Source organism: Eleutherodactylus coqui, chromosome 9 (genome assembly GCF_035609145.1).
Source record: "Eleutherodactylus coqui strain aEleCoq1 chromosome 9, aEleCoq1.hap1, whole genome shotgun sequence".
Classification (NCBI taxonomy): domain Eukaryota; kingdom Metazoa; phylum Chordata; class Amphibia; order Anura; family Eleutherodactylidae; genus Eleutherodactylus; species Eleutherodactylus coqui.
The window spans coordinates 118,368,489-118,394,166 of NC_089845.1; the positions used below are offsets into that span (position 1 = coordinate 118,368,489).

Sequence of the window (25,678 nt, forward strand, 5' to 3'; positions counted from 1 at the left end):
TTTTAGTATATTATTGAAGAAGGACTGGGCCCAGGTTTCCAATTGAGACTGTTCGATTTCCTCAGTGAGGCCTCTTATTCGCAGATTATTCCTGCGGTGGCGATTTTCCAGGTCGTCTATGTGGGTTTGCAGCTCCAGGATCTGTTGGGAATGTAGATGCAGTTCCTGGTTATGGGATTCGAGGGTTTCAGTGACTTTCTCTTGGGCCTCCTCCACTGCCTTGACCCTCTGGCCTATTTGCCAAATCTCATGCTGAAGGGAGGCCACGTCTTCCTTGCGGGCTGCTTCTAGTTGTTGGAACAGAGCATCTATATGGTGCTGGGTCGGTAGGGCCTTCAGGTGCTTCTTCCAGTCCCAGTTGTCCTCCTCCTCCGCCGAATGATGGGGGTTGGGGACTGCGTTCTGTGCTGGTTGTCTGTGGGTAGATGGTTGCCTCTCTCTATGGCCGGTGTCGTCCTGAGCGTTTGGCCAGCGGATGGTCTTGGGTTTGGTAGCGGGCTGGGGGTCGGTCTGTCTCAGTTGTCTTGGTGCGTTACTTCTTTGTGGCTTTGGAGAGCCCTGGTTTAGTTGGGGCGTTACAGTGCCTGCGTCTTTGGGGTGAGGATTGCTTACAGGGCCCTTACTGGGATCTCTCTGCCCTGGGGGTTGAGCCGTGGAGCAGTGTGGAAGTGGAGAGCTGGTCCGTGGCGGGGAGCTGAGTGCTGGGGGGGGGGGGGAGGACTCTCTTGGCAAGAGGGCTTCTTGCTGTGGGGGTTCTCTCCCTTTCTCCAGTCCTTGCGGGTGTCCCCGTAGAATTTTGTCCCCCGCTTGCGGCTTGTTGCTCATGGGGGTTGTTTTCTTATCCCTCTGTGGCGCAGGGGACCTCTCTGGTGAGCTGGTCTGGTGAGGGTTTTCTGCCTCAGACATCAGGCGCCCTGTCACTTTGTCCCCTGGAGTTCTATGCAGTACCACTGGGGGGGGGGGGGGGGGGGGGGCTGTCTGAGCTCCGGGGAGCTCGGGCTCCGAGCTGCTGCTGTCTCCTCGCTCCCCTGGGGTTAGCCCACTGATCGCACTCACCCCTCCTGTCGCCTTGGATGCAGGGACTCCGTTCCTGTTCGCCGCTTCACTGCTCCTCCCCGCTGTGCAGACTTCAGTGAGCTCCGTCCTGTCACCTCCCGTTGGTGTCTCCCCGCTTTCTCTGTCCTGTTGGCTTTCAGAGGCTCCGGCGTTCATGTTCGGGCTGCTGCTGCCTCGGGCGCTGGTTCTCCTGCGAGCTCTCTCCTCGCTCTGCTGGTCCTGGTCGGAGTCGGAGCTGGGGTGCCGCTCTGGAGAAGTTGCGGGCGCCATCTTGGGCGCGGCGGCTCGGACCTCCGCTCCCGCTGTTTTCTTCATAAAGGTAGCTATACTTCTTCTGGGGTTGTCTGAGGAGGCTTGGGGTGTCCCTCGTCTCTTCCCCCTCGCCATGCTTGCTAGTAGCCGGGTCTGGGACATCCACATAAGGGGTAAATTGGTGCTGGAAGCGGGAGCCGAGCTGATGTGCTTCTCACTCCTCCATTAGCCGGCCACGCCTCAAAAGTCACTATTTTGCCACGATTTTTTCGCAGCGATATCGCGATCATCAGTGTGCAGGAGCCTGAGGGGGCTAATATATTAACACTGCTGTTTAGTATGTCGGTCTTCATAGAAAGGCCCATGTTTTGGAGATGAACATGGTTATCCTTGGATCTGGTTCGGAGGCGGGTGTTTTTTTGAGGGGAGAGTTCTATATTGGAGGTTTTTCACTTTCATATATTTGAATGATGAGGAATTTTCACTTTGTCTACTTTATATTTTGGATTTGCACAATTTTCTCTATTGTGTCTTCTTGCTGTATTACTATGTCAATGTACTCCTGCGATCCCACCAATAGCCCCATAGAAGTCTATGTGAGGTGCGCAAATACACACTCAATATGCGTGCAAATGCGCAATACGCTGCACAATTCTGCTGGAAAAAGAACATATCTGGACCTCACTAGACTAAATAGCCTTTTAAACCACGGAGGGAGTGTGTCATGCACACACTTGAACTGGCCGTGCGTGCGCAAAGGGTAATGGCACTATGCTCCGATATGAGCGCAAATCATGTCCTATTTTCTTCTGTATTCACGGACCAAAATCGCCCATGAAAATCTATGGAAGTGTAAAACCCCCCAGCGAACACGGCTGTTACACGCTTGTGCACTGAGTTTTTTTTATGCATGTTGCCAGTAAGCAGTGAAAACAAAAAAAGTGACATCAGGTGGGCCATCTTGTGTTTTTTTTCTGCACGTCAAAAACAGATGGCGCAGGGGCCTAAAAAAAAACTCACACGGATGCAACAAAAATGCATGCAACATGCACATTCACATGCGGTGAACTCAATCTGGTCTTCAAGGACCCGTGTGAATGAGCCCCAAGGCTATAAACACACATACTGACAAGTGCAATTTTGGTCAGTGAAAGGCTGACCGAGTTTACTGCGATTGTTTGCGCATTTTACGACAGATTTTGAATTCATCCAAGTGCAATCTATCTTTAACAGGCGTAAAAAAAAGGTCATTTAAAATCCCACTGAAGTCAATGGGGGTGTGAAAAAAAGAGGAACGCACTGGCGTGTCATGATTGCATTTCCTTTTTTTGTTAACGCGCTTACTGACTTGAATGGGCGATTCCGGTCTGAGATGTGCGCCAGAATAGGACTGCAAATTTTTTTTTTTTTTACAATGGTCCGTTTATTACAACAACAAAAAAATCCCACATGAGTGTTCACATTGGGGGACATGTCCAAGGGGCTTTATGCCAGAACTGTGTTGTAGAAAAGTTGCAAATTTCAGTCCCACTTGTGCAAACATGCTGCAACTTTTCAGTTTTGTGTGTCGCCTACACCTTAAAAAAAAAATAAAAAATGGGAGGGGCTTATCAGGAGGGGGCGCAGACGCAACGGACCAACACAGCTTTTAGCTGATGTAGATTTCTGTGTTGGCACACGGAGGAACCCAATAAATGAAGAAGTGGGCGCCTTTTTAAATATTAGTCGCTTCGTCTGCTGGTAGACATTATACTAAGATCGTCGTTGTAAATGCCGGTTCCCAACCCCCTTCACACAGGCGTATTTGTACACACAATATGCAGAGTATAGAGACCAGGGGTGTAACTATAGGGAATGCAGGGGATGCGGTCTCCCGGGCCCAGGAGCCTTAGGGGGCCCATAAGGTCCCTCTTCTCCATATAGGGAGCCCAGTACTATGAATAAAGCATTATAGTTGGGGGCCCTGTTACAGATTTTGCATTGGGGCCCAAGAGCTTCAAGTTACACCTCTGATAGAGACCATTGATTTCAGATGGCCCATTCCCATGTGCGTACTTTTCCTGCACATTTCAGTACGCTCTACTTTTCCTGCACATTTGCGCACCCAATGTTCCCATAGAAGCCATTGCAGATGTAAGAATAAGCGCGCGATACGCCATGAGATGTGTGAAAAACTGCACATCGAGAACGCATAACACTAATTAGCCAATTTAAACTGCGCGTCTTTGTTTGCCGCACACAAATAAACATGCCAAGCGGGCGCAAAGAGTGCAGTAAACTATGCCGATGCGCAGGTGAAAGAAGCATTGATTGTTCAATCCGCATATACGCAGCGCTCAAACGCTTTAGATAATTTCCTCAGTTGACTTTATTGGATTCTTTCTAGTTTCTAACTCAGATGCTAAGATCGTCCGTGTGAACGAGACCTTATATTTATCATCCCGCATTCCGGAGCCTTTGACAGCCGGACTACAACTGGGCGGAGTTTAAATCTCATTCCCCTCCCCTTTCACGCATTTGCCCCGCCCCCTTCCCCAGCATGCTCTGTGGCGTCTGTGTAGCTTCCTGCTCTCTGTTTGTGCACCATACACTCAGAACTAACGTGCTAGGAAGCGTCAGGCGACGTGACGGGGGATCTGACCAACGAGAAGACAGCCTTGTGACCAATCTGGCCAATCCGCTCTTGGCCTTTGGTTGGCGGGCGGGATTTGGTGACGGCGGCGGGTTGGGTTGCAGTGCAGTAAGGGAAGGAGGAGGATGTGTGTGAGGAGGAACATGGAAGTTGTGCGGAGTTAGTGGCGGCTCCGGACCGGCTGGGATTATCTGGTGTGAACTGTGTGAGCGGAGAGATACAACATGGAGCAGCCCGCGCCCAAGAGGTGAGGCGGGCAGCAGGGGTGACCACGGGGTGTGAGAGGGCACAGGAGCCCCTTCCGCAGGCCTACTGGGTCATGTCTACATACAAGTCCTGCTCGTTAACCCTTCCTTGTAACGTCACAGATCTGATGACGCCCCCAGCAGCACCGCTGTCACCTCCGTGATGTCACTGTTCCTGTAGGTTGCGGCGCGCTCTGATGTAGGCTGACGTCGCAGTCGCGTCTTTTGGCGTACACAAATGGCGCATCAGTTTCATAGCTATAGGCACTGCGCAAATTAACACCCGCTACGGCCTGTTCACACGGCGTACGCTCATCCGTGATACACGCGCATTTTGTAATCGCAACAAAATAAAAAAAGCGTAGCGTTTCGCAGATCCATAGGCTGTAAGGGTTAAACGCAGTGCAAGCTTTTGACTGCGTTTAGCCTGACCTCCGTTTTCATGACGTTTTGTTTGTGCGGGATTGAAAAGCGTAACCTGCTGCGTTTCTTTGTACCGCAAAAAAAAACAAACTATGGACGTGTTTATAATATAATTAAAAAAAAATTTTTTTTGAACGTTGCAGTCAATGGAAAACCTGCGGGAAGGTGCGGCGGCGCGCTGCCATGGTGTAACCTGTACCTTGTTTTTTGTGAGCAAGACGAAAAAAAAGTGTTAAGCTGCAAAACTTTAATAGAAAAAAAGTTTACAGTGAAAAATGTTTCTCATCTACAGAATAAATAGAACAGATAAAAACTGTAAAATGAAAAATGCGCAAAAAAAAAAGCGCTGCCATTTACGCACACTTAGGTCTTTAAAATGTGCGCTGAACGCTTTGATACGCTTTTGTTCTGTTTTGATATAAAAAACGGATTTGTTTTTCACTGTGAACTTTTGCTTAAAGTTTTGCAGTTCAACACTTTTTTTTTTTAATCCTCACAGACGTTTACGTGGCGCACATGGGAACGTACAGGCGCAGTTTTCCGCACGTCTTCCATTGACCAATGATAAAACATTGTCCGTTTGTCACGCATGCTTTTGGGACAGAATACATGGATATGATATTAAACAAAAAACGTGCGCCAATGTTTGCGTTGTCTGACTATGTGTAACGCCCTACAGCCGCTGGGTCTGTTAAATGCTGCGTTTTCATCCACTTCTTGGGATAGATTTACATGCGATTACTGGATGATCATGTGACCGCGCCGACGGACCCTTATTTTTTAGCTGGATTGTGGTATGTTGTTCCGTGTTTCTCGCGATCTGGCGCTCGCTACGACTGTTTGCAGGGTAAGGGCTTCTTAAAGGAGTTTTCCAGGCAGACGTTTAATGCTGTATACTCGGGAGCTGCCCTGTAGCTCGCGAGCCGAGGAGGCGGCCTGTCGGGACGGGCCCTGTAGCCTGCGGGCCGGGGAGCCGCCGCTCAGACTCTGGCCAATCAGCTCTTTTGGCGACCCGTCTTCGGCAAAACACGCGGAAGACGGAACAAAAGCATACTGCTCTACGCACTGTGTAGTGGCCGGTGCTGGTAATTGCAGGCACAGCTCTTAGGACGCTCTCTCACACACACACATCGCTTTTTATAACATTAAACCGCAGTGTCTGAAGCGGCGCGGTAGACGCTGTACAACGCCTCTATTGATTTCAATGGGGCTTTGCTGACTAGTCTTCAAGTGCTGTCTGCTCTATTTTCAAGCGTTTTAAGTGCTTTTTAACGCACCTCATCACCTATTAAAACGATGGGGTGTATTAAAAAACCATTATACTATGCAGCGTTTTACCCAAGGTGTATGACAGTGGCCTTATTGATTTTAAATGGGACCCCAGTGTGCAATTAACAGCGCCCCCCATTACCCACAGGTCAGAGCGATGTGCCTCCGCTCCCCGTGTGATTTGCTGGTGACTACTGCTGTGCAAACAGCCGATTGGTTGGGGTCCCTAATTGCGCACTCCTGCCGATCAGCTAGTAATGACCTGTCCTGAGAATAGGTCGTCCATCAATATAATTTGCCTGGAAAACCTTCTTAAAGACAGTTTTTCTTATTTCTGTGGTTGGATTTCATGCTCAGACTGAAGGATAAAAATACGGGAAGTGCGAGGTCTGGCCGTACATCTGGTCCGGTGCGGACCCCATTGACACTGCTGGGGGGTCTGTGCTGCTTCTGGCATTCCAGCCAGCGATTTCCCTGACCAAGTAGTGTTCCGCGGTTTCATGCTGCAGCCTCCAGCGCCGATGTTTTTCTGCCTGGTGCTAGGAGGCATCAAAACGGAAGTACCAGATGCCATGAATGATCCCATGGTAGACTACAGGGTCCGCTGTGCAGTCAGTTTTCTCGGGTTCATCACTGCAACGCTGTAAGGAAAAAGTTGGTTGGCCATCAATATGGCTTTTATTGAACTAATGGACCAAACTCTCAGAACAGCAGAGCTGCTGATAACGTTTGTTCGCTCCGCTGTGGCACTTCTTAGGTTGTTACGAGCATCGCTGTGCGAGGGCACGGCGGGGTGGTTTGGTGACCAGACAACACTCCCCCTATACCACAACTGTGTTAAAGTAACAAAAACTGCCGTACTTACCCTTTCTTTGTCGCAAGGATCCAGCGCTGTAGCCCTGCCGTCCCCCAGTGTTTGCTGTGGAAAATGATGTCACGGAAGTCACCTGACCGCTGCAGCGTCACTGTTCTCAACTCCTGTCATCATGGCGCTCAGGATGTGAACGCTGATGCCAGGAAAACAGATGGTGATGCTGCGGCCTCTGATTGGCAGGTGGTGGTCACCTGACTACCGCTGTCTAATGACACCTGAAAAGTGTTGGGGCTGGATCATTGTGGCTTAGAGTAGGAAACTATATATATATATTTTTTTAATTGTTTTAACTCATTTGACTCTAATTAAAAACAAAACAAAACTTAATTTGTCACTGAACAACCCTTTTAAAGGCCTGACCCCCATCACAACAAGTTCTCTCCTATCCACAAAGTAGGGAATCGGTTACTGATTGGTTGGTCTGATTATTGGGTCCTCCACCGGTCCGAAGTGTGGCCTGCGAGGTTGTACATGCACACCTATGCTCTGTTCTCTTCAATGGGATCGCTGGAGACAGCGGATCTCTTGGACTCTACTTCCGGGGTTCCCGTTGAAGTGAATGGAGCCTGGATTCCCATTTTCTTCTTTTAACACTTTTTTTTGGGGGGGAAGAGTGCGATAGGAGAGACGACGTCTTACTGCCAGGGTTTTTATTTAGATAATGGCAAGATCAAAATTGCCTTTTGATGTTGAAGTGTTGCAAATCGTGTGAGTTTTGTGCGTTGCCAGACGCACAAAACTCACATGAAAATGCAACCCGTTATTTACAGTGGTCGTATTTAAGTGGGCACAGGTTTCCTCCCGCAGCAATGCCAAAATCACAGCATGTTCTATAGTCAGGTGAGTCTCACACAAAATAATACACGCAAAGGTGCTGTGTCCCATACATCGCACAGAACACGGATGCGGTGTCTATGTTCCATACAATGCAAGGTGTGCCCGAGAATCTCAGGCTCAACTCGCTAGCGCCAATATGAATGCACGCCAAGGCAGCTTTCACACGGCCTAGAAAAAACGTGCAAGATTTGAGCTTTGCGAGATGCAGATATCTAACACAAATATGAACCCCATTTTTGTGAATGGAGTCATAGACATGCCATTTTTGCCTTTTTTTTTCCCCCCACATCACTGTGCAGAAAAAAAATCGTGGCATGCTCTGTCTTTGCCCCCAACACATTGCCCATCTTTCTCACTGGGGCAGGAAAACAAATGGCACTGCGTCCGATGCGAGGTTTTCCGTTGAAAACAATAGAAGTCACTTGCAGATGCTCTGGTGTGGCTGGAGAATCACAATTGTACTGAAGTGATAGCAGGCGTTTTTGATACAAAAACCCCTTGCATGCTCACCAGTGTAATATCGGGCCGAATTTCATGGCCAGGTATTGTGCCCAGCCGTGTGTAGGAAGCCTAAAACAGCTCATACACATTGAATTCCCTGTCATCTCAAATGGCAAACATTAGGGAAAACGTGGATCGGGTATAGGGGTTTTAAAGAGTACTTGTACCTTCACTTTGGGGCACTCCTGTACCATCAGCTGAAGATGGCCCCATATAGCGCTTATATGGCGGAGAGTAGATCCTGGCGCTGTGGATTACAGGAGCAATTTATTGTGGAAGGGGAGGGTGGCTGAGAGACAAAGATGGCCAGCGGATGCCCACTGTGTATTACTATGCATCATTAGTGTAAGACATTACATCTGCTTTGATTACTCAGTGCGGTCCACACAGATTACCAATGCATACTAATACACAGTATGCAGCAGGTAATCAGAGAAGACGTTTGGCTATCCTTTTCTCCAGCCCCGGGTGGTTGCTTTAAAGGGGTAATTTAGGCAACAGTTTCCACTCCAAACCTGGTGTACCCCGGATTGTGCTGCTTGGTTAGCCGCTTTAAGCTTTTGCTGCTAGCTCTTCGCAGGGTTTCCTTGATACCTTTTGCTACAAAGTGATTGGCGGGGACTGCAGCTTTGCAGGAGAAAAAAACGTGAACAGGATACAATTCTGTGGCCCCTCCCAAGCTCACATTTGGTGAGTGCCCTGACAGTCAGACCCCGCTAATGAGTGATGCCAAAGGAAGATATGCCGATGGTTTTCGTAATGGGAATAACTATATAAAGGGTAGTACAAGCCCTTACCATTAGAAGGAACCTGTTCTAGAATGATCACAAGTCGTCCCACTGGTGGACCTTCCATTGATCAGCTGTCTAGGGGGGAACCTGGCAGTATGCGCACAATTATCCTCTAAATGAGCCTTTCTTACAGTCGGCCGTCCGGTTATCTAACTGCCGCTAATTCAGCATCTCAACCCGTGACTCGCACAGCGTCTTAGACTTACGGCCGCGTGAGTCTGCCTTACGCTGCAGGGTAAATGTAATGTCATGTAATGGTCATTCATATGATTGGCTGTCCAGGTAATGTATGTGATTGGTGGATGTCGCTGTATATCTAGGCTGATCTGTCATTCTGGAGTCTGAGAGAGCTGGGTGACAACTCCTGTCATAACCGGGGGAGATAAAAATGTTAATAAATTGAGGACCTCCGGACTTATTTACTGCTTCTGAAAGAGCAGATGTTATTCTTGTAACATAAATGTTGGTTCCTCAGTAATGTCTGTGGGACTGCTGGTTCAGTGACCTGCCTTGTAATGCATCATCATTACCATAGAGACATTAATGACGGCGTCCTTCTGTACGGCCTCGGGGATGTACACCGCACTACTGAGTCATACGTTTCCAGAACTCCCCCGGGTTCACAGCACAAGGGGACAGATTTCTCTCCTGCCAGCAGTGTGTCCGGGTTCAGTGGTGCGTGCGTCATGTAAATGACCCCTAGCAAAGGGTTTGCTTATTCAGACCCCCCCCCCCAATCGCACATTACTGATCCATCAATACATGCATGTATCCAGGCCAGAACACGGGTGTTACATGTATGCATGTGCTGGGTGCATGGCGCCTGGAGCTGCGCTGGTGACATCACCATCTCTCACGGCTCTGGCAGGACACAATAGGCACACAGTGGCTGCTTTATAATGACATCAGTCTCTGCTGGGGTGTATGCACAAGTCTACCAGATCTGTAGCACGTGGCTGGCCCATATCCATGCAGCAATATATGAGGGTTAGGCCGGGCTCACACAAGCGTAACTTAATTGCATACTATGTGCATAATACACAGTGAATGGAGACAATGAAAGTACATTAATTTTCATTGATCCATTCACAATTGCGTATATTTCTTGCATAAAAAAATAATGCAGCGTGTTCTATTTTACCGCATTTTATGCGTGTACCACCCTATTGTTTACTATGGGTGCATTTGGAACGCAGTGCATATGCAATTACATTACGCATGTTGCTAGAAAACATCAGAATAAGGCCGCCTGCAGACGAGCGGGTCGGATCCGGCAGCGAGAATTCTCGCCGCGGGACCCGACCCCAGAGCCTGCAGGGAGGAGCGCGTACTCACCCGCGCCTGGCGGCCCCGGCTCTTTCATGTGCCGGCGCATGTGCAGACTGGAGCCGGCGGCCGGGTGAGTGCGAGCCCCGCACAAAAATAGGACATGCCGCGGTTTGTTTGCCGCGCGAGATCTCGCGCGGCCAAACCGTGGCTGTCTGCATAGGAGTGCGGATTGTAATGCACTCCTATGCAAACTTTCAGTGGCGGAAATCCCGGCCTGCATCAGCCTGCAATAGTTCCGATAAGCCGCGTCGCTCATTGGAGCTGTTGACTCTTTAAATACCGCTGTTAATAGTTAAATACCGCTGTTGATGAGCAGTGCGGCTTATCGGACCTCTTGCAGGCTGTAAGAAACAGCCGGCACATGACGTAGTATGGAGCGAGATCCACCAGTATGGCCTCCCGCAATAAGATCACGGGATGCTGTGTGGTTGCCATGGCAGCCGGGGGCCTTTTGAAAGGCTACAGGGCTACCTATGCAGAGTGCCTATCAAGCTTTGCCTATAGAAGGCCTGTGCGATCGCTGGACAGTATGATGTAATGCTATAGCTTTTCATCATAGTTGCAGACAGGCTTGTTCGTATCTAGCGAAGTTCGTAATGTTCGCAAGTAGGGGACTATCTGCAATTGGCCATTCGGATTTGTAGAGCAGTGGAAATAAAAAAGCTTTAGGGTTTATTCACAGGTTGCTCTCATGTTAGGGTTTTCCAAAATTGCGTAAAAAGTGAAGTGCTCTTTGTCTGATTTTTGCCAATCTTGGCAAGAACTGCGACATAACTGCAATATGTGACTAGAACCTTAGGGCGTCTGTACTTGCAACGAGCCTAAAAGTCACCGCAGGTTCGCTGACTTCTCGATGCGTGTAAACGTTTAGCGCTTAACATGGGATGTGAAGTGCTGAGTGAGAAGTCAGCGGTGATCTGCCGGTCTAAACTCTCTGCACAACCGCCAGCAACTTAGTGGTGATGTCAGCGCTTGTGCTCTCGTTTAAAATACAACATGCTAAGGTTTTTCTGTCTCGGACCCTTCGCCCATGTGTATAAACAAACAATCTAATGGATCATTTTCTCGTGTGAGTTCTGCCCATATAGCATAGTCACATGCGGAAATTGCCCATGAAAATATGACCTAAAAGGTGGACAGTCCTAAGACAGACAGCAATTTATGCTGCATGGTAGTTCTGTTGATCCAGAGCAAGGGAAAAAACCCTAATGAGACAGAAGCCAATTTACCCCATTTAGGGGGATAAAAATTCCTTCCAGACTCCATAATTACAGTCAGAATAATCAGTGGATCAACGTTTGACTGTTCCTACCTGACATCAAGTACGTCAGTCGGAAGATACCCGGATCAACAACCCCTAGTTATTTAATGTCTATATCCTGCAATGTTGTAGCGCTCCAAAAAGCTGTCTGGTTGCTCTAGTTAAGTCTACAGTGCACTAGTACCCCCAGGTCTTTTTCCATATCACTTTTCCCTAGCAGTACCCCATTTAGTGTATACTGGTGACATCCGTTTCTCCTGCCCATGTGCATAACCTTACATTTATTAACATTGAACTTCATTTGCCATTTTTCACCCCAAGCCCCCAGCTTATCCAGGTCTGTTTGTAGTCGTACATTGCCCTCATTTGTATTAATTATCTTGTATAATTTTGTATCGTCTGCAAATATTGATATTTTACTCTGCAGTCCCCCAATCAGGTCATTGATAAATGTACTGAACAGAATGGGGCCCAATACTGAACCCTGTGGCACCCCACTAGTGACGGTGGCCCAATCAGAGTATGATTATGAAACCATTGTATGAGTGAGTTCCATGCATTCAGCACAGGACTGTCACATTACAGGGAGCATGACCCCAGGTCAGCAGGGCCAGTTTTTAAGCTGCCATGGTGGTCAAGATTTCCCTAACCTTGTACTAAGTTCACATTCACGTAAAGGTCATATGGCTCATTCCATTTAAAGAGGGAATTTTTGAAAAAAAATCATAATATATTTGTTAATATTTTTTGATGATTTATGTATTTATGACTCTTAGAGAGTATATTTTACTATTCTCAAACATTTCTTCTAACAAAATCGTATCTAATACTGCAGTCAAACTTGACCATGCAAATTTACACGTGTTTCCACAAGTTTTGACAGATTGAAGAGAGAAATCTATTCAGTCTGCATTTCAGTATAGAAGTGAATAGATGTTTTTAACTAACACATGTGACCAAAAATAAGCCAGTGAGGTAATGTAACTTATTATATTTGTTATATTATGTAATTTATGGTAGAATCAATAGCCCACCAACTAGATGTCCGGCCTGTTACCAAGAAAGTGTAATTAATCATTTTGTTAGTTAATGGTCCTTATAATTTACAACAAAAGTTCTTAATATAAGTCTTATAAGGTTCATATATATATATATAGCAGTTACCTGTTACTGAATAAAACATAAAAAACTGATTATTCTTATTTTTAGTAAATCTACGTTCAAAAACGTCCTGTCTGTTACCCGTTCGTCCTGTCTGTTACCATATAACATATACCATATACCAAAAAAATAAATTAGGGGTGTTTATAACTAACAGATCAGAACAAGTACAAACCAGACAATCTTTTAAGAGTATACTGAAAACAATGCGAAAGAGTCTTGATTATATATTAACTAGGAGAACAGAAATTTTGGAAAAAAACAAGCATTCTGCAATTGCTATTCATTTGCATGTCCTGTCTGTTACTAAAAGGCACATGTCATTTACTAAGAGTTGATAGAAAGTTAGGAGGTAGGTATGACATAGATACATTTGTCACAGTGCATAGTTTAACTACCTATAGCTATTTTTAAAGTTTCAGACAAAAATATATTTAAAAAAATTAAAAACGTGAAAAAATTTGTGTGTGTCCTGTCCGGAAAATTGCTTTGATCCTAATAATAAATTTGGAAGAATTTAATCAATCTTCTGCTTTTCTTCTTCACTCTGTTCCATATGTTGGCCTTCAGTCCTCCGGCAGTACGGGCCTGTAATGTGTTATCTGACCACATAGTGCTGTGTCAGGCGTCTCCGTTGCCTCATTCAGCTGTCTTACATATTAGACATGCTTGAAGTAGTTCCCCTTTGTCTGTTTGTGAAGACAGCAGTCCAGCGTTAATCCGTCTTGTCTGCTAGCATTAATAATGTATGGGGATTTTCTGTATTGTAGTAATGTGGCGGCTTTGTTAAAGAGGACTTGTCGTGTTGTATAGTGGGCGAGTGCGTCAGATTTGATGCAATGAATGTGTCAAGTGGGGGTCCGTAGCACTCACTAGCGAAGTCCAACATCTCCCATTGGTAGTGGTGGGGACCACCTACTTGACAGACTAACTATATCAGCAGCTGGGTCTAAGGCTGGGCTCACATGAGCGTATTTGAATTGCATTTTACCTATGCGATGTACTTGCGTTTAATACGTGATGCATCGCGGCAATTCAAATACATTGATTTTTGCCATTATATTCACACCAGCGTTTTTCATTGCATATAATACACAAGTAAAAGAACACAGCATGTTCTATTTTACCGCATATTACGCTCAATAGAGCCCCATTGTTCTCAATGAGTGCGTACTAAACGCTGTACATACGCAATTACATTGCATATGTGTGGTATTTTTACACTTTGTTGCTAAGCAACAGAGCAGGAAATTTATTTTAAAATTTAAATCAGGAAGACCGCACATGACAGTTGGGCTGAGTTACACTGTCATGCACAGTTATAAATCGCTGCCATACCCCACCCACACAGCGGTAAAATGCTGTTATATACACTTTATATGTGTTATTTAAAAAAAAAAAAAAATCTTACCTGAATTCCCGTTCAGCATCTTTAAAAAGTCTTTTGTCCAAGATGGCGCCGCTGGTCTTCTCCCACGGTGCACCGCGGGTCTTCTCCCATGGTGCACCGTGGATGTTCTTCTGCAGTCTGCGTTCCACTGCCGATTACAGCCACCCCATTGGCTGATCGGCACCACGTGACTGAGGCGGAGCTACTGGAGAGGAGGGAGGAGCCAGGACGCAGCTCGTGGGCCCGGACCATCCAGAAGAGGAATCGTCTCTGCGCAAGCATGACTGTTCCTGCGACCAAAGGAGAAGTTTGGTCGGCGCCATGGAAACGGGGACGCCAGCACAAGGGGGGGGGGGTCCCCTGTAGGTAAGTGTATAACTTCTGTATGGCCAATATTTAATGCACGATGTATATTACAAAGTGCATTAATATGGCCATACAGAAGTGTGTAACCCCACTTGCTTTCACGGGACAACCCCTTTAAGGATGGGCCACCTGTGCTTCAGTCCTGGAAAACCTCTTAGACCTTTATTAAATCTGATCGGGAGATCTGCAGCTCCAGCCACCTGTAGGCAACAGTTGGGCCTCTGCAACTGAATGAAACCCTGCGGATTTGATTTTTAGGTGCTTTGTGGGTGCCCCGCGCTGATCTAAAATCGCAGCATGCTCCATTTTTTTCATGGATGAGGCTCAATTCATCTCTCTGGGAAATGAAAAAACACAATCCGTGATCACCCGCAAGCCATTAAAAAAAATCATTTTTAACTCTTTCCCATCAAATTTGTGTCCTTGTTTTCCTAGGGGGCTTACTCTTTTTCTGCCGTTATACAACAGCACTATCTGCTGGCTAAAGCCTGTACTGCATAAGGTAACATGTTGGATAGGCTCTTACAGCTGAGGAGTTGGCAATATACAGTAAGAGAACCCCAACGGACGCCTTTCAACATCGGAGCTGTACAGCCTTAAATCATAATGACTTAGGACGTCAGACAGTGGATTGGAAAGGGTTAAGATGATCTGCAGATATCTGCATTGAAAATCTGCTTGTGCCATGGACTTTAAGCCTAAGGCCGCCTGCAGACGAGCGGGTCGGATCCGGCAGCGAGAATTCTCGCCGCGGGACCCGACCCGAGAGCCTGCAGAGACGAGCGCGTACTCACCCGCGCCTGGCAGCCCCGGCTCTTTCATGTGCCGGCCGCCGCGCAGCCGGCGCATGCGCCGACCGGAGCCGGCGGCTGGGTGAGTGCGAGCCCCGCACAAAAATAGGACATGCCACGGTTTGTTTGCCGCGCGAGATTTCGCGCGGCCAAACCGCGGCCGTCTGCATAGGAGTGCGTATTGTAATGCACTCCTATGCAAACTTTCAGTGGCGTAAATCCCGTGGGAAATCCCGCCGCGGGATTTCCGCGCGTGTGCAGGCGGCCTTAAACCCATCTATTTCCAATGTTGGCCATTATTGTAGATGACCCTGTATATCGTTAGTACATTTTTGCTTATAAACGTAATGTTGCATATGGGATATCTAACTGTTGTCGTAATCTACAAAGCTTTCTTTTCATTAAACCTTTGCATTGGAGCATGTGTTTGAAAAGCCTATGAAGAAGCAATCGTCCGGTCTTGTGGTTGGCAGTTGTCTAGGGCGCACATGGCAGCTTTCCCGCATTACATTCTACCTCGTCACTTGTGAGCAGCTCCCTTTCCATCTCTCGCAGTCGTTACTTTTTGTGTTTGCTGAAGCCTTCTGCATTTCCACTGTCATAAAAAATAGGAAGTGAACATTACCAGCGTCGCTCAGAAACGTATTTCAGGTTACAGATCGTTTTGCGGTTGGGAAAGAAATGCTAACAATTTGTCAGCGAAGTAACTGTATGAGCCGTGCGCAGCGTTCCAGTCGCTGATTCCTCTTGGTAATTCCCACTTGCAACCTTATCCCCGGCTCGGCTTATCAGTTTCCACAGGAACAATACTGAGGATGGAGGCGGCAGTTCCTGCCGGTAGCTGATAGACAGGTGCAACGTAAGGATTTATTAGTGTCGGGTATTTAGACCTTTGTTCAACCTCCACATAATACAGCAGCTGCCCGCAACCCGTAACCCTTCACAGAAGGCCACCAAAAAATGGAGCTGCAAGGAACAGTTCACAAATGGAGGTTGTGGTGCCATGGGACAAGTTTGCTAATATTTCCCACCTACAAGATACATTAAGATCTCAAGAACACGATGCCTACTCCTTCTTTCCTGGTTGGCTGTGTATTGATTATAGGGAGCAGCCAAGCAGTTAGACCGGAGCATGTCCAGTCAATATCCAATAAGTATTGATAATGGGGAAAATACGTTTTGTAAGGGTGCTTTCACATCTACGCTGGGGATTCCGCTTTCCTGTTCTGTTTGGACAGCAGGCAAGGGGAATCGCTGTGGCCGAATGGTTCCGTCTCTCGATGGAACCCAACAGCGCTTGATAAGCCCCATTGACCATAATGGGATCTGTCCGCTTTTCACCCAGCTGTGGTTTAAGTGCACTTTCGCATTTATTTGTGAAGTGTGCACTTTGTTTCTTGTAATTTTGTTGCCTGCCCCTTCCCTCTTGCCTGCCCCTTCCCTCTTGCCTTGCCCCTTCCCTCTTGCCTTGCCCCTTCCCTCTTGCCTTGCCCCTTCCCTCTTGCCTTGCCTCTTGCCTTGCCCCTTCCCTCTTGCCTAACAGTCTTTTTGGCCTGTGTTTGACCTTGCATCGGTGGAACACAGCCTGAGACTGTTGTGTCTGTATGTTCATAATGCATTTGAGGTGACATTTCCCTAAAGTTGGCCAACTTACCCAAAGTGTTCTTCATAGGATCGAGGACAGTCCTATCTCGCATACTATCAAACAAGTGATCCTTTCCATGCTGTGAATGTGTTGACCTGATGCCAATGTGTTTCTTTTCTTTTATTAGCAAACTTAAAAAGCTGAGTGAAGACAGCCTGACTAAACAGCCAGAAGAGGTCTTTGATGTTCTCGAAAAGCTTGGCGAAGGGTGAGTGTAAAATGTAATATTCTTTTTATCACTTGTGTGGGGATTCAGGGATAAAATGGGGTCTGTTAAATTTGCTTTAAAGTGTGACTGTAAAGTGTTTTATTAGACTTTTTATAATGCATACATCGAAATGTTCTGGGCGATCTTGCTTATATTTATGCACAGGAACGCTATAATATTGGAAAATATTAAAAATGATCAATGCCAGAATCTGTATATAAAAACGCTCAGGGTTCTCATTTCACGTTTGTTGTCCATACTTGAATACCTACAAGCGATGCTTTCTGTAAAGTTGATACGTTGATTTGGAATTTATTACACTGGAAAGAGGGGGGGGTTTCCGTTTTGGAAGAATTCATTTCCCCCGTCGGTCTGTGTTTTGTTTTTTTTTTCCCCTTTTCATTCTTAATAATGTTTTTTTGAATGTCCAGCGTTTTTGTGTTGTTGAGTGAGATGCTTTATAGACTTTATTGAAAACAATATAAAGACTTATTTTATCACTAGAAGTTCAATTTCTTAATATCAAAAGGAACTTTTGGCACAGGTTGACTTTAGTTATGTACGCAGAGCGAATATTTGGGATGAAGAAAAGCACAATTGAGCAATAACAGTCTGCTTGCTTAGTCAGTAAAAATCCCTTAAGGATGGAAGATGGCCAGTTCATATAAATAAGCAGTCACAATATTAAACTTTTCTATTATATTCAATGGTTAACTTACCTTTTGTAAATAGGAAAAAAACTTAAGCTATCTTAACACTGGATTTTTGAGCTGTGGCTTTTGTTATGATTTTCCATAAAACTGAGCAATAGAAAATAAAATCTGAAAAACTAAGCTCTTCTCACCAGTGTCCCTTTCTGCTTCCTACGTTGTATTATGTCATACTGACAAGGGTCCCATAACGCTGGGATATTTTGGTCCAAGTATGTCTTACTAGACTGCTTTTGATTGTAGCGTGGGATACTTTATACCATATACTTTCTATTGAGCCCGTCTTCCGCTAGTGAGCAATGACTGCACTTGGTGGAGCCCGTAAGCTGGCTTGTTCTAGCAATTGGTGGGAGTCTCGGCAGCTGGACCCCCAGCAATCAAAACTTTTTTGTAACTTTTTAGGGATATGTCAAAAGTTTTTAGAAAGCTCAGTTACACTTTACCTATATACATACATTTTTAGGTTGTTTCAGGAATTTGACTTTAAAAGGCCTATAAAACAACACTAATGAAAATAAGATTGTCTGGGCTCTTCCGATTTTCTCTTCTCTTACCCTGGGCAACCATCTGTGTCTAGCTATAGATTTGTGCTGCAGCTGTCACAAATTAATTGCTGACCATGTATAGTATAGGTGTGTTGGGTCCAGAAAAGCAAGAGACCCTTGTGTAGTGTGGTTCTCTGGCTGTAACGTCCATATACTCTAGAAAGGCGTATTGTCAGAGGTTGCCTTCATGAGAAACTTGTTGTAAGCTAACGCAGTGTCTAACAGAAATGACAACGACGACCCCTTATCCTATTACGTCGTGTACCCGTCATATAAGGAGGCCCTCGCTCAGTACCTGAGTGTAAGCAGTTCGCACCCTAGTGCATTTGGCTTGTCCTTATTTTATATGTGTGGTCATTTAATTGCTATTGCTGACCCACCCTCAAGATAGATTAGCAATAGTTGACTGGCAGATATCTGCTACTCAGGATCCCCACGATCAGCTGATCCTTCAGTTCGCTGTCAGTGCAGTGGGGCCAGACGTCCGCACTGCACTGGGGAAGTGTATTAGATGGCTTTAAGGCCCTTTTACTGAGTTGTTCAGTTTAAGCATGCCTGAGTATAAACAGTCGTCGTTCAGTACTGAACGACTGTCTGCTTACAGTGAATGGAGGTGGACGGGAAAAACACTCTCCGGCCACCACATCTCCATGCTGGCCGCGCTCTGAGCGATCCAGCGATATTTGCTCCTGTGTAACAGCACGGGGTCGAGTCTACCAGGGGACGTACTGTCGGGCATCGTTTACTCCCACTGATATCAATTAGACTTTAGTCTCTGACTGCAGTGATGGAACTGGAATTGTAATAGGAGGCATCACTCCTGTTGATTTCAATAGGAGCTGAGTAGTCTATCACAATTCTGGACCTGACCACCGAAGTCCAGCTTCGCTGCACTGACAGCGGGCCGGAGGGTCAGCTGATTGATAGCGATTCTGAACGGCAGATCACCACTAATACACTATTGACTACCTATCCTGAGATAAAGCCATTAATAGTATAAGCCCAGAATACCATTAAGTGCTCCCTTATTTATTTTTTTTTGAGCAGCGTATTAATGTAATACAAGGGAGACTTGTTTTGGTTACATAGTATGTTAGGCTGAAAGAAGTCCATCTAGTTCAGCCTGTTTCTAACCCCTCCCCGACCTTGTTGATCCAGAGGAAGTAAAAAAAAAATCCAATGAGGCAGAAGCCCCCATGTGGGGGAAAAAATTCCATCCCGACTCCATAATGGCAATCAGAATAATCCCTGGATCAACGTTTGAAAGTTTGTACCTGACTCCAAGACCCGACTCACCAACCCGCTGGTTATTTAATTGTGATACGTTTAATTTAATTCTGAGGATTAGTTAGAATTGTAGCCAATTCTCAACTACGAGAAATATTAGGACAGTATGGCTTTTATGAACTCTGGGCTCCAATGTGCTTGTAAAGTGTCTTGTTGGACAGAGAAGTATGTTTTATGTACATTTTATCTACTGGTCGTCTTGCTGTCCTCACATGGATAATCTGTTAGCTCCATACAGTCTGTTGTTTTTCTCCCATATAACTGATCATTGTGGAATTTCTTATTGATGTAGATATTGATAACACACAACTCTCACACGGCCGTATTATAATTGCATATTACATGTGCGTAATACAATGTAGCAAGCAGCATTCGCACACGTGCAAAATATGTGCAAAATAAGTCACAGCATGTTCTATCTTGGCACGTATTACGCGGGTATACACGCCAAGATAATTCATGGGATTGGCGACCCGCAGCAAGCACACAATGCCCACTGTGTACTACGTAACTCGCAGGCGGAATGCAGCAAATTACTGTTGGGTGAGCCGGCCAGAGATTGTATTTTTTAGCGGTTGACAGCAAATCTCCTATTATTACTATAACTGTTCACAATGTCTACGGACCCCCGAGACCATTCCTGAGACCTCTGTGACAAACCGTATCAGTTCATTGTGTAGTAACTCCGTGACTTCACTGCTAGGAACTTCCTGTTGCTTTTTAGCGGTGGGTTTTTGTTCCTTGATACAGTTACGGTTATTTCTTTACTTCTCCTAGCAGCGGAAGTAACCGTCTCTGGCTGCACAGAATACCGCAGCTTGTTGCAGCCTTTCTCTTCTGACCCGTTTCTTGTTCTTTCTCGCTCATGTTTATTTTATGTTTCTGTACAAGAAGAAACTCTATCCTGAGCGCGGTGGCTTCGCTGCAGGGATCGCCTTCCTGTGAAGTCAGTAGAGCTATCACTTGCTGTACTTATGCCAAACGATTTAGGCTTACTAGTCAAGTGGTGTGTGTTGTACATCAAGGGTAGGGTTACCATTCCCTTTGTCAATACGACGTGTGTCTAATCACTCCTCCGCTGTCCGTTCGGTGCTGTCAGTTTCACACGCTGTATCAATGCACATGTTATTGACAAGGGAAATTGTAACAGACAGCTGTCAATTTATTCTTACTTTTCCAGGAGGAACAACAGGGGAACAATACAGTTCAGAGCTCTAAGATGCTTTGAAGTTGTTGTTTTATGAAGAATGTAAGTATTAATAAAAGTGGACATCTTGGGAGTTGATGGGTCGTCTTAAAAGGGAACTTGGGATCACTTATATGCACCATAAATCAAGTTTATGAGCTTGAAGAATGGGGCTGAGGAGTCTTGGGGTGTACTTCTTATACTTACCCAGCTCCCTGTTCGTTCACCATCTTCTCTGGAAGTTGGTGGGCAGTCCGCGTTGGACTCCTCTTTGCAGGCAGTATGCAAGCTTGAACTCCAGTAGAGAACAATGTGTGCGCGCACAAACTGCAGCGATGAGTCCAATGCACGGACCGGACAGCGAACCTCCAGGAGTGACAACAAGGAGCTGGGTAAGTATGAAAAGTACACTCCCGGTCTCCTTAGCCGCTGACCTACAAGCCCATAAACTGATGGCCCGTTTACACGCAAGGATTATTGCTCAAAATTAGTTCAAACAATGGCATATGAGCGATAATCGTGTGTAAATGCTGCCAGCGTTCACTCTTCAGCTGAATGATGATTTTAGGGTGAGCTTAAAATCGATCGTTCAGCCTGCGAGAGATAAGAGACCGCATGCTTAGTTCTGTACAGGAGTCACAGTTTACATTGTATTCTGCGGACAGTGCATGCGAGTACAATGGAGCTGTGTGCAGAGCTCAGACCACATGCTGTACTCTGCAAACAGCTCCCTAGGGCCCTTTTACATGCAAATGAAGCTGATTAAGTGTTAATGGATTGGACACTAATGTCCATCAACACTTTATGCAAAACGATCACGTGTAAATGGGCCTTTAGTGTATGGTGCTTATCGGTGATGACACGTTCCTTTTAAGGTGCAGATGACTCCTAGTATAGTCAAATTGATTTCCAAATTCATCAGTTTGTTGTATGTCCCTGCCGTGGGTAGCCTATTTGGATTGTCTAAATGAAATGCAAAATCAGTTAGTACATTGATTTTCTTTGTGGAGCAGCAATGAATAGTGTGATATACAGTGGCAGCGATCTAACATATGTGTCAATCTGATGGGATCTGCCGCAGAAATGGGGAAACTAATAATGTAATCGTATGTAAACGGCTCCAGATGTTTCTTGTATAAGGGCGCCTACCCACTTGCGTTGCCGATTTTCGCGCGTGAAAAACGCGGTGTTTTTGCGCGTTTTTTGCAGCCCTCCATTGACAATCATGGGTGCATTAAGAGAAAAATAAGGAGACATATGCAACTGACAGTTCCTATGTGAAAAAACCCCACGAAACTGAAAAAACCCCCCAGATGGACAAGAACACATTCTATACTAATTGCTCTTGAGGAAAAAACGCAAAACGTCACAGGAAAAAAAATGGCAAGTGCGTAGGCACCCTTAAACGGAAAACTTTTGTTAATAAGTAATGTAGGCGAATGGACGATAAAGGAAAGAGGGCTACGGATGTCAGGGCATCGATGAGGTACAAGTGAGCTGCACCAAACATGTCACTTAATGGTGATCATGGCTGAAAGTGTCGCAGAATAATTTGGCGCTATATAACATTTTATAACTCCAAAATAATCTGTACCACATTAAAATCCTGAGGAAGGGCCACTTGGAGAGCAACAGTGTGACAAAAAGGTAATTAAAAATTTTTAGTGGGTGCATTCAAGTTCCAGGGTCTACTGTTAAGTATTGTGACTTCTCAACACAATCTCCCTCTTGACGTGCACATCTTTTACTATGTTGACGTCTTGATTTCATGGTTGCTTCGAACGCTTCTTTAGGGGTCTGATCTACCCACCGGAGAATCGTTGATGCAAGGGCAGCACAACTGGATAACGTGTGACCACAGCGTTGGGGAAAGTCAAACCTCACTGGGTGCAAGATGGGGGGAGTCAGGAGCATGAGGAACCACTTCAAAGTTGTTGTCATGAAGAAACCCCTGAATAACGGCCACCTCATCAGCCGGATCGCTGTCTTGATGAAAGAACATGTGCAATCTTTATTTTTTTTTTCCCCATTTTTTTTCTTGCACTGCATCTTGAAAATTTGGGCCAGCATGGATTCTCCATGCAGAATCCCACAGCGGGTCCCTCCTTTCTCGCAGACATGAGGCCTATAAATCGATAATACTCACCTGTCTGGACTCTGCGGGTTCCCGTCTGTTGCGACCGGATCTTCTTTCTTTCTGCACGGCAGATGTGCTCGGCACGACGGCAGCGTGCCGCGCACATGCGCCGTGCACTCCTTTTTTTCTTTTTTTAATTCCTGCTTTCCCGTGGCAGACCAGAAATTAAGCTGCGGGTGTGCTGCCGATACGGACAGACTGCTTCAATAGAAGCTTGCGGGAGCCGTCCGTGCGGGAAATCCACAGAAAATAGAGCATGCTGCTGGTGATCTCCCACACGTGTGATCTGCACGGCAGGGAAAAATGACATCCGCAGGTATTTGCTTACCTGCGGGTGTCCAATGCATCCCTATGGAGCGCGGATCATGCATGTGGGACACCCGTGCGGATTTCGTAAATATAATTAGCCAGTGGATATGAGCCCTTAGATCTTCATGTATAATGGTGTGCCCAGATCCTACGAAAATGTTGTTTGCAGGCAGTCTCTACTACAGTCACTCGCTAGTCGTTTTATAACCACTTGCTCCATCTGTACAACCATGATGTTTGACCAAGTGATGTGTGGCCGAGGCTCCTTTTGGTCCATTCATCCTGACGATGAATCTCGATGGGTGTCATGCCACGCAAGTGAAGAAAAACCATGAATACACGCTGTTCATGGAATGTGAATGTTACTATTTTAGTAACTCCAGCGGCTGTCGCGTGGGTTCTGTGCATCGGCGATGCTGCCATTTGTCCCCCTCAACCCCCCAAAAATGCCCCAAAATGTGTTGGTTGCAGCAGTCATAGAATGTATGTGTCCATATGGACCAGGAAGTATGGAAACCAGTGGGGGATTCTAGAATGTGTTAGAACAGAAGTGGGAAGCGGGGGTGGGGGTGGTGGTTCGGTGATCAACACTAATTTTAGCATTCTTAGGGGTTTTTTTGGCAGTAGGGCAGCTTTTAAGCTTCACTTCGGCTTTTCAGAACTTGGGGGAAAAAGCAAACAGGCAGCTGCATACATGATAACATGAAGGGGGGGAGGCACATAATCTCCTTTTAAATCCTGGCCACACCAGTGCCGTCAGCGGTTCCCCGGTTTTGCAGGCTTCAGGAAGTGCATGCCTTGCACCTTATCTGTGTGTAGTGTTACGGTCCTACATCTAGGCCTCCGGGAGTACATAAATAAGATAACGGTCTTCACATTGTCGCTGGTCTGTACATCAAAGCTACTGGCCAGTGTAAACTGCTATGTTGCAGGTTCTTTTTACTTATGTACAGTTTAAAAAGAAGAAAAAATACACCAAAGCGAAAAGCAGAAATTTAAGGCTGGGTTCACATGCCGTGGAATCGCCACGGAAATTCCGCCCGCAGCTTCTTTTCCCCGGGATTAGCCAGCAAAGTGGACGACATTTTGAAAAAATCTTGTCCACACGCTGCAGCCAATCCGCATGGAAACTGATATGCGGCGCAGAATTCAATTCCGCAGCATGTCTATTCTTTCTGTTTTCCGCAGCGGCCTCTCTCCTCTCTATGGGGGGAGAAAGTCGCAGCAGAATGCCGACGGCAAAACCACTACAAAACCCACGGGTTTTGAAGCTGCGCTATTCCAGCAAAATTCTTGCGGTTTTTCGGTGCAGCAATTTCACGAGAATTCCACTGGAATTCTGTCCTGTGTGACCCCAGGCTTATAATACGATTGGAAATTAAATGCATGCCATTCCTTGTGCCAGGCTGTCAGAAGAGATTGTTGCGAGGATGGACCTGAGTGGCGGTGTCGTACCCGTCGCTCCAATTCACCCCACAAGGGCTTGATCGGATAAATGGTTATTACATAGTGAGAGGCTTTTTATTTTACCCATGCCCTTCTCAGCATACCATTCGGCAAATCAGTATTTGCATATTTGCTGATTTTCTGCAGTGTCCAAATACATCTGTCCATATAGTGTACAGCTCGGTGTAGTGCCCGGAGAACAGCTGATGGGTTTGGGTCTGTTCTGTTGTTCATAACCTATCCTGAGTTTACAACTGACTGGTGCTGTAACATTGACTTGCTTTTGTTGCTAAGTTGTTCTCCTTTCCACTCCTGCTCTACAGGTCCTATGGCAGTGTATTTAAAGCCATTCACAAAGAATCTGGGCAAGTTGTTGCAATTAAACAAGTTCCTGTGGAGTCGGATCTGCAAGAAATCATTAAGGAAATTTCTATAATGCAACAATGTGACAGGTAAGCAGGTCTCTTGTGTCAAATGAGTTGTAAGGAGAGGGGCAGGGGAATGGTTAATTTACTCCACTATGTCTTTTGCACATACACGGATGATGGACAACGAAGGTCTTGATAAAGCTTACTGTCCACCAGATCTGAACTAGATCTACAAAAATGTGAGACATCATGAAAATGGCTGTATTACCTAAGCAATGCAGGGCGTAAGGCCCATTCACACAGGGGGTTTAGGGCCTTTTTTAGTTGCTCTTTCTTCTCAAACTATGGAGCGCCCACCAGTTGTTGGTGAAGTATAGCCAGGAAGGCAGTTTTTACAGAAGTGATCATACGATGCACAAACGTTTATCTAGGGTTGCACCAATCTCTGATTTCGCAACATCATTGACTCCTTTTATGCTTATTTTAACCCCTTCCTGCTGTAGATTTTATTTTTCTTCAATTTTTCCATCCGCACTTTCAAAAAATCACAGCTTTCCCAGTCGACTTCACGACAGCACTACCTGAGATTGCCTTCTTCCTTTAGGATAGGGAAAACATAGAGATTTAAAGCTCCCATCCTCCTCTGTGTTTTTCCTGTC

General features: G+C 46.0%; 1 protein-coding gene across 1 annotated transcript in view; it reads left to right on the forward strand.

Moving 5' to 3' along the window:
- The first annotated feature begins 4,049 nt into the window (after nucleotides 1-4,049).
- Nucleotides 4,050-25,678, forward strand: part of STK3 (serine/threonine kinase 3) — a 213,020-nt gene continuing 191,391 nt past the window's right edge. Inside the window, exons 1-3 of the mRNA XM_066578398.1 lie at nucleotides 4,050-4,187; nucleotides 16,951-17,031; nucleotides 24,975-25,103. Of these exons, the coding sequence (XP_066434495.1) occupies nucleotides 4,165-4,187; nucleotides 16,951-17,031; nucleotides 24,975-25,103 (233 nt within the window). The 5' untranslated portion in view covers nucleotides 4,050-4,164. The remainder of the gene's footprint in view (nucleotides 4,188-16,950; nucleotides 17,032-24,974; nucleotides 25,104-25,678) is intronic.